This window comes from Hyaena hyaena, unplaced genomic scaffold (genome assembly GCF_003009895.1).
Source record: "Hyaena hyaena isolate Hyena2069 unplaced genomic scaffold, ASM300989v1 scaffold_75, whole genome shotgun sequence".
NCBI classification, from domain to species: Eukaryota; Metazoa; Chordata; class Mammalia; order Carnivora; family Hyaenidae; genus Hyaena; species Hyaena hyaena.
This window is the reverse complement of record NW_024080707.1, coordinates 520131-537826: the sequence shown is the minus strand read 5'-3', so window position 1 is coordinate 537826 and position 17696 is coordinate 520131. Positions and strand designations below refer to the sequence as shown.

The 17696-nt window shown below is 41.7% G+C and overlaps 1 protein-coding gene across 1 annotated transcript in view; it reads right to left on the bottom strand.

Moving 5' to 3' along the window:
• Nucleotides 1-17696, bottom strand: part of PGM1 (phosphoglucomutase 1) — a 64455-nt gene that overhangs the window by 24869 nt on the left and 21890 nt on the right. Inside the window, exons 2-4 of the mRNA XM_039233472.1 lie at nt 4489-4651; nt 3998-4144; nt 2439-2564 (exon numbers count right to left, since the gene is read on the bottom strand). Of these exons, the coding sequence (XP_039089403.1) occupies nt 2439-2564; nt 3998-4144; nt 4489-4651 (436 nt within the window). The remainder of the gene's footprint in view (nt 1-2438; nt 2565-3997; nt 4145-4488; nt 4652-17696) is intronic.

Here is a 17696-nt window from a genome sequence, read left to right as displayed (position 1 = left end):
CCTCTACTTTATAGATAAGTAAGCTAGTGAATGAATGAAGCCATTTGCCCAAATTTACATATCTAGTAGGAGTGGGAGCTGGGATTCAGAGCCTTAATCTTTCTACTGTATCGAGCTATCAGACAAACTGGTTAAAAATACAAAAAAAAAGAAAACAAACCCAAAAGCCAGCAAGAATTACCAACAATAGGAAAAAACCAGTCACATACTCTTCTGGTGATATTTTGTACAACTACCCAGAACATTCATCTCTAATATGCTAAGAATGTGTTTTCATCACGGAAGATACTGACACCCATAGAGCCCATAGAGGTCAGAACAGTGGAGAATATGCTTCTCCAGGGATAGGGGCCACATATTAAGAAGACTATGGACATACCACAGAAAAAGGTCAAGACAGACAAGGAGGTGAAGAATATAGAAACTGGGGCATTAAAGGAACACCTGAAAGGCCAGGAGAATGAGGTCCAAGTCCATTCTTTTTATTTTATTTAATTTTTTTATTTCAAGGTTTTTAAAAAAAATTTTAATGTTTATTTCTGAGAGAGAGAGAGAGACAGAGTGTCAGCAGGGGAGGGGCAGAGAGAGGGAGACACAGAATCCGAAGCAGGCTCCAGTCTCTGAGCTCAGAGCCTGACAAGAGGCTCAAACTCACCAACTGCAAGATTATGACCTGAGCCAAAGTCAGATGCTTAACCGATTGAGCCACCCCAGGTGCCCTGATTATTTTAAGTTTTTATTCAAATTCCAGTCAGTTAACATACAAAGTCCATTCTTAAGTCATTCTCATTTTTCTAATGCAACATTGTTTAAGCTTTTGTGTCTTTGCTACAAGCCATTGCCTCAGCTGGAAATGACTTACCCTAGATCTTTCTTTTCTGAAAGAATTGGTTGCCAACTTCTTCCAGGAAACCTTTCTTGATACTGCTAGTCAAGTTATGCCTTCTTCCACACCCCAATGAGAATACCTGAAATTTTATCTAATCCTCATTTTGTTGGCCTGGCAGTAGTTTTTGACCCATCCCATTTCCCCAGGCATCACAAGCTCTTTTAAGGAAGTCTGCCGAGTCCCGGCCCACCCCACCCCCAATGCACACACATGTAGTAGGTATTCAATATATGCCTGTTGAATAGTTTGAAATGACAGAATAGCTTTTGTCTAAATAAGGAAGTAGACCCATTCTGTGGGACTCCAGAGGCAAGTGAGGACTCAAAGGTGAAGTTCCAGGGCTGGAAGATTTCCGCCCACTGAAAGAAAGTTTTTTGTTTTTTGTTTTAGAGAGAGGAGGGGAAGGAGAGTGGGTTAGGGAGGAGCAGAGGGAGAGGGAAAGAGAACATCCTAATCAGGCTCCACGTCCAGTGCAGAGCCCGATGTGGGGCTTGATCTCACAACCATGAGATCATGACCTGAGCAGAAATCAAGAGTTGGACACTCAACCGACCGCCACAGAGAAAGGTTTTCTGTGGTTTTACAGTGTAACAGGAGGCCCTGAACATCATCAAAAGGGCTTGATAATAGACAGGAAGTTTTCCCAATTAGGGGAAATCCTTCCCACTCAATGATTCTAAAATTCTAAATTTATTACAAAACAAATAAGCAACCTAAATGCTTAGGAATTCCCATATTCTAACATGTGAGAAAGTCTCATGGTTCTGATTCATAATGATGGCTGCTGCCTCTGCTGACCTGGCTATGCACCCAGAAAGGAAGAAGAGGGAGAGATTCCCAACTGTTGTTCCGGAATTCAATCCTCAGCTTGCTTGTGTAGGCTCTGCTCTTCTAAGAAAAGGCTATGTGGGGGCAGCTGACTGGGGGGTATGGGACTCAGAAGCATGCTTACCTCATCTAGCAAATGACACCTCCCCCCTGGAATAGATGGGGGCGTTTAGGAAGAATGTAAGGTATCTTCTGAGGGGAAGGAAGAGTTCACGAAAACAGTTGCATACTACTCAAAGCCTAATACTTAATGTGGAAACTCTGATCTTCACACTACCTTACCATAAGGAATGTCTCTACTATTTTTGCTGTGCACAGTTAGATTTTTATCTATGTGAATAATGCTCTGAAATGCATTTTAAAACCGTTAAACAGTAGCACCTGGGTGGCTCAGGCGGTCAAGTGTCCGACTTCGGCTCAGGTCATGATCTTGCAGTTTGTGACTTCGAACTCCACTTTGGGCTCTGTGCTGACAGCTCGGAACCTAGAGCCTGCTTTGGATTCTGTGTGTGTGTCTCTCTCTGCCTTCCCTGCTCACATTCTGTCTCTCTGTCTCTATATCTCAAAAATAAATAAACATTAAAAAAAAATTTTAATAAATAAATAAAAAGTGTGGAACAGAGAGTCTTGAGAAAAGTCTTGTTAAAGTATCATGATACACAAGGTAGAGAGCAGCTCCATATCTCGGAGAGAAGGGAAAGGAAGAAAAATGGCTCCTTACCTCCATGCATGGCATCTATACGGATCTTTAGTCGGTTTGGACCAGAAAGCAGTTCCTTCAGTGCATTGAAATCAAAGATGTTTCTCAGCATTGTAGCATAAGCTTCCACGGAATCCACAATTTCCACTGTGAGAACAAGCAACATTAAAAGACGGGGGAACCAAACACATGAAGAAATATTATCCTCTGAAATGATTTTACTGCTGTAAACCCACGATAGCTATTTTAAAAGGACAATTATTGAGCAGTTCCAATGTGCCAGGGCTGTCACATGATCTCTTATTCAGTACGAACCATTTTCCTGAGAGGTAAATGTTATTAGTTCTATTTAATAGACGAGAAGACAAGAAAGCTTAAAAAATGAAAGGCTGAGTAACTTGCCCACACAGCTGGGACAGGGCATACCAGGAATTTCAGACAGGGGTTTGCCTGGCTGGAAGCTCGGCAGACTGCCACACTGACTCTGCCCGTCTACATGAGGAGTGTATTTTGGTGTCATAAATAACAGAAAATGTAAGGTCCACTTTTATTTCCTTTCTTTAGGCCCACTGCCATAAGACTTAATGGTAAAAAGCAGATAAAAAATGTTTTAATAAACCACTTTTCACACGCACTGCTAAAGGAGTAAAACAAATATGAAAATTTAGTCTCGCTGCCCTCGTTGGATGTGCAGGAGTCTGAACATTTTCAAAACATTAAGAGTTTAAGAAATTTTCTATTGGTGTTTTCCAAACCCTAAGAATGTCTTCAAGATGTACCAAGGCGCCGCTTTATCTTTGTTAGGACGTGACTGCCAGTTCTCGATGGGTAGGTTCAAACAAAGGAATGTTTGCCACAACGGCAATGCAGAGGGAAGAGAACACGTTGGAACGGTCAAAACGTAAGTTGCATTACTAACCACCTTACCCTCGCTGTGTTAATATGAACAATGTTATAAACATTCACTCCATCAATTATTAATACTTTGGCATTATACCCCTGCTGCCTACCCAGGGAGTTTCAGTTTAGCCCCCCGAATGCTTACATTGATTTTACTGAGTATTAAGGCAGAAAAAATGAGGAATCCAAGCCCAGGTTTTGGAATCCTTCACATCTGAGTCTGAATCTGGTTTACCACTCCCTCACTATGGGACCTTGATCCTGACATGTAAGCTCTTCTCAGCCTTTGTTTCCTCGTCTAGAAAAAGTCAATACATAGCACTAAGAATAAAGTGGGATAATGCTTGTTAAGAGCTTGGCACCTAATAAAAGCTCAATAAAAGTTAGCCATGAATGTAATCTTACAGGTCTTCTAGTCAAGGCTATTCACTTAATAGGTATGGAAGGCAAGGCCTAGAACGTTGGAAATGCTTCACCCAAAGTCACACAGCTGATTCCAGGCAGGGCCCAGAGAGCCCAGGTCTCTAGACTCCCAGACCCAATTCTAGACCTGCTAATTAATTCATGCAAAGCTTAGTGACCACAATCTTTCCAAACTGAAGACCTCCTTGATTAAAACTTTGAAAATCCAACTGCTCAAGTTGTAAATAGAGGGGCAGGAGAGAGGAAAATCAACATGCCTGTGAACGGTTTGAATTTGTTTTCCAGGTCAAACTGCTGCTTTCCCAGAACTCCAAGGTCCACTTTCAGGTCAGGGCAAATAGCATATTCTTCAATTGTCTTGCTGATTTGGAAGATTTTATCAGTTATTGCTTCTGGAGCAGGACCTGGAAATCAAACAGTATACCATGGGGTCACTTTGCGGGACTGACGTGAAAATGCAAAGAACACAGAGCTCGTCAACTTCTCTTCACTCGCACATTGGCCATTTCATCATTTAGACAGCAAAGTATCGAAATCGTCTAAAAGAAAATACCATGTTAATGATCACTTGTGCATGGCTTCTCATATTCAGGGATGACAGAATGAGAAGCATTCCACTTTCACAAAAAGGAAACAAAGAACCCCCTTGTTAAAGACCAGAACCAGAACCCTGGCCTTCCAAGGCCTCGGTTATTGGTTTATCCTAATGAACATAAATGGACTATCCTTCAAATGACAGCAAACTCACCTCCATTGGAAATATTAAATTTGATTCCAAAATCTCCATTGGGCCCTCCTGGGTTGTGGCTGGCTGTCAGAATGATCCCACCAATGGCTTTGATCTTTCTAATGATGCAGGATACAGCAGGGGTAGAGAGGATTCCATTCTGCCCAATAACCAAACGGCCAATCTAAGAGAAGAAATCCAGAACACACATTTTAACATCAATAAACCCAGAGCTACTGCACAAAAAACACCAAAATAGGCAGAGGGACAAAGAACTGAACCAGAAAAGATGTCCTTTAATGGACATCCATAGCTTGATTATTATTTTATTGTGAAGTAGAATACCATTGCGAAGTAGAATACCATTGTCAAATAATATTATTATTGAAGTAGAATCAGCATTGCTGAACAAAGCCATCCCTTCAGATAGCTTTTTGGGACTTTATAGTTTTAAAATAGTACATGGTCTGGAGGAGCTAAAAGGCTCTGGCAAGAAAACACAGAGTATTTGAAACACAGTCTTTCCGGACCAGGTTCATAATTTTCACTGAAAACTTGTTAGAAACCCCACATTTTTATCCAATTCAATCATACTTTCAAACCACACTGGGGGAGGATACAAGTTTAGCTAGTTAAAGGAATTCTACCCAAAGAGAAACCTTTTTGTAAACTAAAAAAAATTTTTTTTAAATAAAAAGGGCAAGCTTTATATTAAAGAGTTTTACAAAATCCCTCTCCTAAATATGTCTTTCCAGTCAAGCCTAGGCTTTGATATGGTGGTCTCCCCAAAGCAGGACACACCTACCCATGTGGATTGCCTGCTGGACCTAAGGCAGAAGGTGCTGGGGGTTATTAGTGAGTAAACCGGCCAGCAGCGCCCACAGGAGAGGGCTACAGGTGGGACTTCACTGCATCCTTAACTTACCTTCCCGTATTTCTCACAGATGTTATCAGCATGGCTCCTAAATCTTCCTTCACTAAAATGTAATTTATATTAGTTTCAACATGACCCACGTTGGGAAAGAAGGAAGAAGTTCAATCAGTTCCTTGAACATACTTGGAGAACACCCAACCACCACATAAATAGATTTAGAAAATGAGGAGTCTATGCCCTATTTCCATTCTTCCTTCTGAAAGAAGGGACAGGAATGTTTTTGAATTTTCCATTTGTTATTTCGTTTGGCCCCACCTAAATAAACATGCTTGAAGAAATGACTTGTGGTGGAAGATGTGTCTGATGATACCCAGACTCCCTGGGAAAGCTGGTCTGGGACTGTTACCTTTGCCATGCAGGAAGTTACTGAAAACTTGACTGCCTTACCATCAACCCCTCCACTGTCACCCACCTCCCAGGAAGCAGCTTGGCTCTCATTCGTGCATCTCAGAACAATTTTTGTTATACGAATACATTTGTTATGCCCTCCCTCCCGCAGGAAGTGGTAATGACCAGGGTAGGTGCTATGACTAGGCTCCTCCATAGACTAGAGGGACCAGCAGATGGTGTGAAATCAATATTAATGATAATCACTGGGCCACAGAGTGCGTTCTAAAAACCCATGGCATTTTCGATTCATTACCATATATGCTCCCTAGTAGCGTCGTGTGGATGAGGAAGCTGAGGTCCAGAGCTATGAGGCTGCCCATTCGTCCCTTCTTCCATCCACCCAAAGGCAATCCTAACAACTACTTGTGGAAAGGTGGTATGGGAGGCACTGGGATAGATGACAGGACAGGGTCACGTGGCAAATTAGTGGCCCGAGCTGGAGAAGCCCTGAAACCTCCTGCTGCAAGACAGCGAGAAGAGTAATAAGTAACCCTTCCAGCCGTGTCCAGGCATGGTTCTGATAAAGTGAAAGTTTATGGTTGAGCAGGTCCCTAATTTCAGTAGGAGGGCCTTAATTAAGAAAGGCAATTTAATCAGCCAGAATGGCTGGTGGAGTTATCTGGAAATTGTACTTGCACATCAAGCATACTGACTTTTACTAGGGGTTTATATGTATTTTGTATTGAAAGGGAGACTGATAAATGAATATGACCCGAGTCACCCCTGATTCTACCATTCTTGATGGTGAGATCTGCAGTCAGTAGTGGTCCAAGACTGAGGGGATGATACCAGGAATACGAGTGGGAAAGTCAAGAGACAGACCTTCTTTCTCCTGAGCCCAAGAAGAGGTACAGCTGGCCAAAGGTTCTCCTTTCAGGGAAGACCCTCTCCTGTGATTCACCCTCAGGAACATTAATCCCCAACCTGGTATTGAGGAGACATTACCCACCGTCCCTGAACAATGTCTAGAGCATTGCAACAGCTCCTGACTCAACCTCCCCTTTCTCTCTCCCACTCTATTCTGGCTGAATCCATCCTCCAACTCAGGCCCACTTAGCTCATCTTTTTAAACCATAGTTCTATGTCCTTCCTCTACTCAAAAACCTTCCCTGTACTATACAATCCAGCAAATTCCATTTCTAGCTATTGACACAAAAGAAAACGGGGACTCAGACATAACTTGCACACCCATGTTCATTGTGGAAGTAATAGCAATAGCAAAAGGCCCATCAACAAAAGAAAACATAAACAAGATGTGGTATATACATATGATGGAATTATTCAGCCTTAAAAATGATGAAATTCTGATACATGCCACAACATGGATGAACCTTCAGAACATTACATACGAAGTAAAATAGGCTAGACACAAAAACAAGTATTGGATAATTCCATTTATATGAGGTACTTAGATGAGGCACATTCATAGGCAGAAAGTAGAACAGAGGTTGCCAGGGGCTGAGGGAGGGGAAATGGGAAGATACTGTTTACTGGGTTTCGTGTTTCAGATGGGATGAGAAAAACATTCTGGAAATGGATAATGGTGATTGATGGTTGCAGAATATTGTGAGTGTAATTAATACCACTGAAGGGTACACTTAAAAATGGTTGATACACTACATTTTATGTTATGTATACTTTACCACAAAAAACTAAAAACTTTTTAGAAAAGAAAAAATCTTCCCTGGCTCCCAAGTATCTACCAACTTAGAGATAACTCCCTCTACCCGATACTGAAAATCCTCCATCAAACAGCCTTTCCTGCCCTTCCTTCCCCTTCCCGCCACTCTCTCCTTCATAACACAACTCACACTGCTAGGCTGGATACCGGGCATTTTATAGTCAAACACAACAGGGAGCAAACCTAATTTTCCTTGTAATTAAAAATAGGGTCTGGTGTTTTCTTATGTTTCACAAAAAAAAAAACAACTTCCATTTTCTTTGCCTTGCTAGTCATATACGCATATTCGTATTTCTAAACGTATCTCTAAGCTTAAAGCTCTGGAAACCAAATAAGATCTCAGTATTATGAATGGGGCTCCATCAATGTCTGATTTTATATATTAAAATTCCCTGTACTTCTTAGCTACCAAAAGCATCATGAAAAAAAAAATCTACTGTAAATGCAGACAGCTCTACATAAATAAAAACAAAAGGAAAGTTCTAACAAAGGCAAATTATATTTCTACAATTCATAAATGTACCAGATGAAAGTATAACAAAGAGGAGAAAAATGAAATGATCTCCATTTAGCTCACAAGGCTGGAAAGTCTTTGAGAATCGACTGCAGGGTAGAGTGGGTATCGAGAGAGGTGAGGAAGGAACATTGACTCCTCCCAAAATCTGTGCAATACGTTAACTTTCCTTTACATTTCCTCCCTAGAGCTCCGTCCACAATCAAAGGCACATTAAAATAGTCAGAAATGAGGATATGCTAGAAAAAGAAGAAATCAAACTATCTAGGACTTGATAGGTTTTATCAGATCAAAGTGCTTTCTTCGTCCACTAATGTGTTAAGTAATCCAGTTCGGTTGAATGACTGCTTTAAATGGATACTATTTTAAATAAAGAATGCCCTTGAGAAGATTTGAAAATATTGCTTGGGCTGCCACAGCTCTAACAAATAGGCAATTGCCATATTTAGTCAATTATTATCACTTAAATGTATTATTTAGCAAACCTTCAGATCGTAAATCTGAGCAAGTCTATAGGGTCTGCCTGAATTACACATTCCTACCACCTCTTCCACATCCTTCAGCTCCACACAAAAATGAAATGAAGCCAAATATATCACAGCAAAGGGGACAGTGTACCAGATCCACTCAACAATCAAGATATATGTGGAGAAATAATGTTCCTTTCATTCTTTCTCTAAAGATTAAAAGCATCTTAATACCGTTTCCTCTGCAGCTCTCCTCAAAGGTGAAATTTATAGCATGCCACATTTTATCTTAAAAATGTGTATGCTTCATAATAATTTCATATTTGAGTGCTTTATCAGCAATTTTTACATGAGAGGCGTTCAGATTCTGAACGTGGGTATGAATGAAACCTCGCATTATAAACTACAATAATTTTTAAATTTAATTTGGTGATGTGTTTTTGTTTTTTAATTTGGGTTTTGCAATCACACCTGCTTAGTGTATTATTAAAACAGACTGACGATGAATGCCCAACATATATGGTTGGCCTGCGACATTTTGATGTTCTCAGAACCAGAATCACTCCCAGAAAGGAAACACAACAGATTTTTAAAATTTATGAGTTCTGAGGGGCTGTGTGCTCCAAATTGTTGCTAAGTATAATCTAAAGCACTAAAAATATATTTTTGGTCCCACAGAGGAATCTGCAGAGCAAAAACAGCAATGTCCTGATGCCCACCTTCTAGCATATCAGTGGGACTGTGCAAATCATTAGATTATCAAGATCAATGCTTTCTGGCACAGGATTCCTTCTGATTTGGTTAATTCAGGCAAGGCAGTCTTTCACAATGCAGAGCTGTTAGCAGAGCCTCCTTATATTATAGTCTTACAGGAGTTATTAACTCTACCCTGCTGCACAAATTCACCGCACACAGGGCTTCTTTGTGTCCAAGGTCATTATAAGCAGGTTCCCCTATAACAGGTCCTCTTGGTAGGCTTACACCTAACATTTTCCAATCCCCTCCTGGCATTTCTGCATGACTACCAGGACCCACAAACAACAGCATGCCCTGGCTTTTGTTTTCCTGTTTGACAAGTGACTGAACTTCAACAAGGAAGCCATTGAAAGAAAACAAAATCCTCCACTCTCTACTACTCATTGGAGCTTTCTTACACAGGACAGGGTACCCCTCGGGACTAGTTAGAATGTAGATAAGACAGCTTAAGGCTGGGGGTATGCTTTAAATGTCTAAAACGCAACAGGTATTTTTTTTTTCAAGCAAAAGGCACAGAGAACAACAAAGAGCCAAACTTACATTCCCATATCCCAGTGTGACTAATGTAATTTCAGGAGTAATATCACAATATACATTCTCTGAAGTCACAAAGAAACACTAACTGGATGTTAGTAGAACTGAAGTGTATATAACATACAAATCTGTGTATTCTGGTATATTTCTGCAAAATGAAGAAAGAAACATATGTGGAGAGCCAGAAACATAACAATACTTATCATATACCAACCCCATTGGCGGCCGCCATCTGCACTATTGTTTCTATCGCCGATTTATTAAAATACCTCCCATCTCCACCAACTACCAGTGAGGATCCCTGGCGATCTTTAAGGTCTATGGAAAAAAATAGACTCTGGATGAAATTCTCCAGATAACATGGCTTCGCCTCAAAACAATAGGTTTTCTTCCGTAATCCACTAGTTCCTGGTTTCTGATCATAGTAGGGAGCGGTAGCAAAAGTCAACAGAGGGAGAGGACCTTCTTCCATTTTTCTATAGTTTCCAGAAATCCATTCATCAAAATCACTCATCTTTCATTTTCACCACTTGGCTCAAAGAGGGTGTCCAGAAAGCAGTCAAGGGTCCTCAAAATAGTCTGTCCGAACCTGAAGCTGCAACAGTGTCATCTGAGTAAGTAAAACAGAGGTCGTGCCTGGACGAGGAAGCTGGGTTAATTCCTTGCTGTCGTCACCCCTTGTGAAAAGTTAAGGGCCACACACCCACCCACACCCACACACAAAGCACATCCTCCAAGCTGTTTTGGTGAGGACACTTCTGCCCACATAACCACGTCAAATGCCCTGCAATTATTTTTGCTTCATTTCCCCATTAGGTAGCTCCAAAGGATACTGCATGCGGCGGACTTCAGTCACAAACACCAGATGGCTGCCAGACTCCACTCTCAGAGCCCAGGCAGAGATGGAGCAAGTCCAGTCCCAAGAAGCAGGCTGGTTGTTAAACAGGACACCCTGGTGTGGCTCCTTACAGCCCTTGAAGCAGAGCCTCTCTGGGCACTCACCACTGAGAAGGCCATCTGCTGCTACAGTTGTTCGATGCCATCTAGCAAGTTAAAGGTCAATCTTAAAATGGAAGTGAGGGATCTCGGTTACCTCTGGTTTCCTCACATCACATCATTTTGATACCCAAGTAATTTTTTATGTCCCACATGCAATTCCAGTTGGAAGGAAAAAAAAGTCATCGAACAGAACAGATTTTATTCATTGCCTACTAAGGATTTAACAAAACAGTATTTAGCTCTTCTATCTAGAAGAATAGATACCTACAAGTATGCCCTGAATGATCAACAGCTTGGTCATTCCCTTGACCTTATGGAAATGTGGGGATGGAGACGCACCAAAGCCTTGAAAATGTAGACAAAACAGTGGGGGCGGGGGGTGGGGAAGGGAGGACTATGTTTTTCTGAGTGCAGGAGGTTTGATCAGGTTATTATCTGGAAAAATAACATAACTTAAGATTATATTTTGTGTCTTCATTTTCTCAGTTTTAAATAGACTTGGCTTTTAAGAACACATTTTTAGTGAAGCAGGTTAAGTCCTCGGCCTTTGAAGCACCTAAGATGTTTGAAATCGTTCTACCTGAATAAAGTTAGTATCCAACTCCCATGTGATCCTTAAGATTTTATTAATAATATACTTAAATGCATACACGTTCTTTACCTGGTTCAGCAGAAGCTGACAATTAAGGAGCTCCATTGTCAACGTTTTGGTGAACTTGCTAAGGATGCTTAAAAAGTCAACCAGGACCAGTTACACCACATGTTTGGAGAGTCTGACATGCACCAGAGTCCAGGTTTTCAAGTGAAACATGAATAACCCCTTGATAAACAAAATCTGAGGGGTGCCCAGGTGGCTCAGTCAGTTAAGTGTCTGACTTCAGTTCCGGTCATGATCTCATGGTTTATGAGTTCGAGACCCACATCAGGCTCTGTGCTGACAGCTCAGAGCCTAGAGCCTGCTTCAATTTCTGTGTCTCCCTCTCTCTGTCCCTCGCCACTCACGTCTCTCAAAAAAATAAAAATAGACGTTAAAAAAAATCCGAGTATTTTTCTGATAATTTGTCAAGCCAGGTCCAGAAGCCAACAAGACTGGGAACAGCAGACTGCCCTCTCTGAGGCAAGAACGTCTCTGTGGCTCAGGGTCTACTGTGTGCAGGGCCAGCAGAAGAAACAGGCTGAGAGCCCACGGCAAGGATGCCTGGTCATTCTCACATGACAAATGGGGCTGGCCACGTGCAGGGAAGACCTCAAGATATGACATTAAAACAATTCACAAGACCATGTCTATTTAGTTGAAGACCAATCAGCCAAGAGACACTTGTTACAGTTTATTTTGGGGTCTTATTTACTTTTTAAAAATAAAATTCTCTAGAAATTAATTTATGATGTAAGCTTGCTGTATGAACAGTTGTTTACATACCTACTGTATTTCAACTTAAAATAAAGGCACATTTCATTCATTTTTTTTTAAGTTTGGTGCCAAGTTTTCTCTGGTTTTAGGTAGGTTTGCAAACTAGGCCAGCATATGTGTCTTGACATATTTAATAACAGATCAAGATTTATGAAATAGCAACCCAATAATCTTTTCATTGGGAATAACAGAGCAACCAGCCACATAATTGGTAGTTTTCTCAACAAGATCTTGAAATCCCAGGGTAGACTTAGGGGCACTTGGTCATAAGGGTACTCCAACATCCCCAGTTGAAGCTTCTCTGCCCATATATTACAGAATTTTCTCCGCTGGTGGTCTGCCACTCTCTCAGTAAAGCTCCTTCTGAAGCTGGAACCAAGAAAGTATCACTTTGTTGGGTATTTCCCCCCATGCACTGATTTTATTTACAGTTTCTGGTTAATGCAAATCAATTTTATAAAATGAGAAGTTATGAAGAATCAAGGCATAATTATGCAAATTCAAAATAGATGTTCAGTGCAAAAAATTATAAGCATAACAGTGGGTTTGTACATAGCATGAGATCCAACAGATCTTGCTTCAAAGGTTAGGAAACACTTGTTTGGTTTTTTTTTCTTGAAGACCATGCCTACATCACATGCTAGAACACCTCAGCCTACCAGTGTGTCTTCTCATATGAGCCAAAACTTGTTTCTAAAAATATCTTTTTACACCCTAAAGTGTTGTAAAAGCCACACTTTTCCAAAATTAAACCTGTTATTGCACCTAGCACCGCTTTCTAACTATCTAAAAACTACCTGATAGAGAAAAGTATTGAAAATGTAACTATTCTGATTCTTAAAATTAAAAACCTCTCCAAAGTACTTTAGAAAGAAATATTGCAAACCAGGAATCTGGAGTTCTTCCAGTCTGAACCTTCCAAATACCAGAGATGCCATCTTAGGGTTGATTTCATTTCATGATTTTTAAATCTACCTCCCCTGTAGATCGTCTTCATGTTTTAAAAATTATTTAACACAAAAGGAAACAGCAGTGACTGAGCACCAAGAGATCGCATATGCTTAACCTGTGGAATCCGGTCACTAGGTAAATCCAGCACATCCCTCTTGCATGGAAATATCTATGTGGGCACATGGACCTTTTTACCTTCCTGTGTATGAGCCAGCCTTCCAGCAAGGCATAGACTGGGAAAGACTCTCTCTCTCCTGGCTCTTCAACATGTCAATGAATACACAGCAATTTAAGTGTACGCTGAATCTAAGCCTCCAGAGGAAAAAGTTCTATACCCCAGAACAGAGAGTAATGTCAGCAACTACATATGCTGGCATGGTGTTTGTCAATATGCGAAACTAAAGCAAAAAGACATAACCCTTGCCCTAGAAAATCTTCTGTTCTAAAAATGGGCCCAACCCATAATTTTATGGACACTGTAGAACTCAAACCCATATAAAAATATTACCAGAAGCAGCAATGCTAGATGGACTGTGAAGTGTGGTAAAAAAAGAAGGGGCATTAAGAACATGAAGCTTCCTACGACGCTCAGACTAAGTGGGGCAGCTATTAAGAAACTCATTTGTTTTAGCTCTCCAGCAAAGGTTGAACTTCATCTTCAGAAACGTTACTGTCGAGCATAGCGAACCCAATTTGGCCTAATGAATTCGCCTGCATCGCCAGTACTCCTTCACAATGACACAAATTACATTTAAACCATATGGGGGATTTAAGGATTACTCCCTTCAGACAAGGAACTTTCATACTGGTCTTGGGTCCAATCAATTTCACGATGGCAGAGTTATGAACCCCTTTGCTCCCAGGCTCACAAAGACTCCAGCCCCCATTCCGATCTGCAGGTACCTTCCGAGCAGAACACAACAGACTGCAGACTTGCCAATCCTTTCTTTGATCTCCCTTTCTTTCCATCTGTTGAGTATTTATCGGGTAACTAAGTAGCATGTCCCCGGCTTCCTGCGAGGGCTGGACCCAGGGCTGAACAGGTCCATCTCTTCACAGCAAGGGCTCTTCTTTAGCTGATGCCACAGTAACGGACGTGGGGGATGGGACTGTTAACGCTGTCTCTGGGTGTAAGTACTAGAAAGAACACCACTAATTGGGCTAAAAGCAGCAGGGATCGTCACAGCCCCAGCCTGAAGTCCTTGTGGCAGCTGCAGGTGCCTGCCTGAGTGGTTGGGGTGCGTGACCTCAGTGACGGGAAACGGAAACATTCATTTCTCCTGCCAACAGTAAGTAAGCATGTAGTAAATGCCGGCCCCAGGCAAGGCAGTGTGTGCAGGATGATGCAAAGACCACAGGTTTAGGAGCTAGATACAACCAGGGCTCAAATCTTTGACTTCAAACTGCCTGAGAAATTCAATCTTGAACAAGTTACTTAACTGAACAGAGCCTATAACATGGGGACAGCTTTCAAGGTTGTCCTGAGAACTGAATCAGGTTACATATGTGAAAACAATTTGCGCTGTGTCTGGCATACAGCAGATTATCAGGAAATGGTAGCCCCCTCACCCTTCCTGTCCTCAACCTCCCCATCTCTAAAGTGGAATAATAATACCTATCTCACAAGGTTTTTGTGATGATGACCCCACCTAACGTCTATGAAAGGCTTTGTGAACTAGAAAATGATATAAAGATATGATTTTTTTTTTCATATTTGGAAGGTGGAGGAGAGGGAAAAAAGTGCATGATCCTTTGTTCTTAGGAAGCTCATGTCAGGGAGAAGCCATCACAGCGTGGTGGCCTTGGCCTTGTCCCAGAGGTGCATACACACCCCTCTGGCTCTTGAGAGGCTGCAGGAATGGGGCGAGACCGGAGAAAGAGTTGGGGCAAGATTACAAAGTCTCATGGACCACACTAAAGTTTATTTTGTAGGTGCCGGAAGCTATGGAAAGTTTTAAGCAAAAGGAATCTAAACTGATATGTTTTTGGAAAGTTGACTGGCTGCCAGTGGTGCATCAAATAGCTTAGAGAAGGACAGACTGGAGGAAGATTAACCGAGACTGCAAAAACGGATTCCTTCCTCAGCTGGGGCAGCTCTGAGGGTCCTGGTCAATGAGATCCTGTCCAGAGCTGTTCCTCTGCTGACTTCCTGAGCAAGACTTCAACTTAAATACTTCCGAGGTTTTGCCTGTTCAGCAAAGAATTTTAGGGGGCACCTGGGTGGCTCGGTCGGTTGAGCATCTGACTTCGGCTCAGGTCATGATCTCACAGTCCGTGGGTTCGAGCCCCGTGTCGGGCTCTGTGCTGACAGCTTGGAGCCTGGAGCCTGCTTCTGATTCTGTGTCTCCCTCTCTCTCTGCCCCTTCTCTGCTCACACTCTGTTTCTCTCTGTCTCTCAAAAATGAATAAAAATGTTAAAAATGTTTAAAAAATAATTTTATTTTAAATCTTAAAGTTTATTTATTTATTTTGAAAGAGGGAAAGCGCAAGCAGGGGAGAGGCAGAGAGAGAGGGAGAGAGAGAATCCCAAACAGGCTCTTAGCTGTCAGAGCAGAGCCCCACATGGGACTTGATCTCATAGTTTGTGAGAATATGACCTGAGCTAAAATTAAGAGTCAGACACTTAACTGACTGGGCCACCCAGATGCCCCATCACAAAGAATTTTTAAAGTAAATAAACGTATTTTGTTTACAAATGTGAAATGTTCATAGGAGTTTGAATAAGTGAATTTATAACAAAGATCCCATGCACATACACACACACACACCCCAATTCACATGGACAACTGAGTCAGAGGAGGAGGGGAAAACAAAGCAGATGTGCCAAGATAAACAGAGAGGGTTAGACAGAGAGTGGCTGCCGGGGTTCCTCCTACCTCAGGCTCATGTAAGACCCAACTGTCCACTCTACCCCTGGCTTTCAGGAGACACCTCTCTAACCTTGTGGAGCCATCCTCTTGGCCACTCACTGTAGTCTGCCTAGCCTCCTATTATTTGCTACCACTTGTGGATCTTCACTGTGCTGAGCAGGGCTCGGTGCTACACGGCTCCCATCTGGCAGCTCTGAGCCAGGCTCCACCGGCTCTCCCATTTAGGCAAGAAGAGGAGGAGAGGAAAGTCCCTCTTTCTCCCTTTTTTTTTTTAAATTTTTAATGTTTTTTTATTTTTGAAAGAAAGAGACACAGTGCGAGCAGGGGAAGGGCAGAGAGACAGAGAGACACAGAATCCAAAGCAGGCTTCAGGCTCTGAGCTGTCAGCACAGAGCCCGATGCGGGGCTCAAATCCACAAACCAGGAGATCATAACCTGAGCCGAAGTCAGATGTTTAACCAACTGAGCCACCTAGGTGCCCCCCTTTCTTTCTCCCTTTGAGCAACCTAAGTCAACAGCAAGGAGACAGGCAGAATATATTTACTACTTCGGTGAACTTTGGGCAAAACACCTAAGTTCTTGGTGCCCCCGCTTTCTCATATTTAAAATAGAGACTGAAAATAGTACCTACTTAGACTTATTGTAAACATTTTGCAATATATACCAATATCAAATCATTACAATGTACACCTATAAGTAGTATGATATTACATGTCAATTACACATCAAGTTTTTTGCACATGTGCCAAAACCCAGGAATTATACATCAATTTAAACAATGCATCTTGGGGCGTGGCTCAGCTGGTTAAGCCTCAAACTTTAGCTCAGGTCATGATCTTGCAGTCTGTGAGTTCAAGCTCTGTGCTCACAGCTCAGAGCCTGGAACCTGCTTCAGATTCTGTGTCTCCTTCTCTCTCTGCCTCTCCCCCTCTCACGCTTGGTTTCTCTCTCTCTCAAAAATAAATAAATGCTGAAAAAAATTTAAACGATGCACCATTTAAAGAAAGCTAAAAAAAAGAAAATAGTATATACTCCACAATTTTTGTAAAAAGACATAACGACTTAATAAATGGAAAGAACTTAGCATGGCTGGTTCTACTGCCTTGTAAGCCCTACATAACTGTTAGCTTTTTTTACTGCTCCAAATCCATATGAAACTATGGAGGAGTGTTTCAAGCCTATCAATGGGTATACGTGTTTTAATAGAGTTAGGAAATGTCTTTTAAAGAAATGGAGAAAAAAATAATAAAGAAACAGAGAAGTTACATTAAACTGTAAAAAAGGTACAAGGTCTGAAGAATTCCAAGGGCCAGGTGGCTCAGAACTGTACAGAACCTCAGGTTCAAAAAGACTCCTGAAACATATTTTGATATTAAAAACAAACAAGACTGCTACATCAGAGCATGTACATCCTTTAGAACTGTCAGTCTGCTGTCCATCTGTTTATCCACCCACGTATCCAACAGCTACGACAAAACTGACTTGTTGCCTTCATTTGATCAAACATTGTGCACCACGAGAGGACAGACTCCAGGCATCAAGAAACTTTTGGTCTAAAGAGAAAGATAGATAAGTCAACAAGTTGTTTTTAACAAATGGAGTAAGATGGGGCGCCTGTGTGGCTTAGTCGGTTGAGCATCTGACTTCGGCTCAGGTCATGATCTGACCGTTTGTGAGCTCGAGTCCCACATCGGCTTCACTGCTGTCAGTGTGGCCATTTCA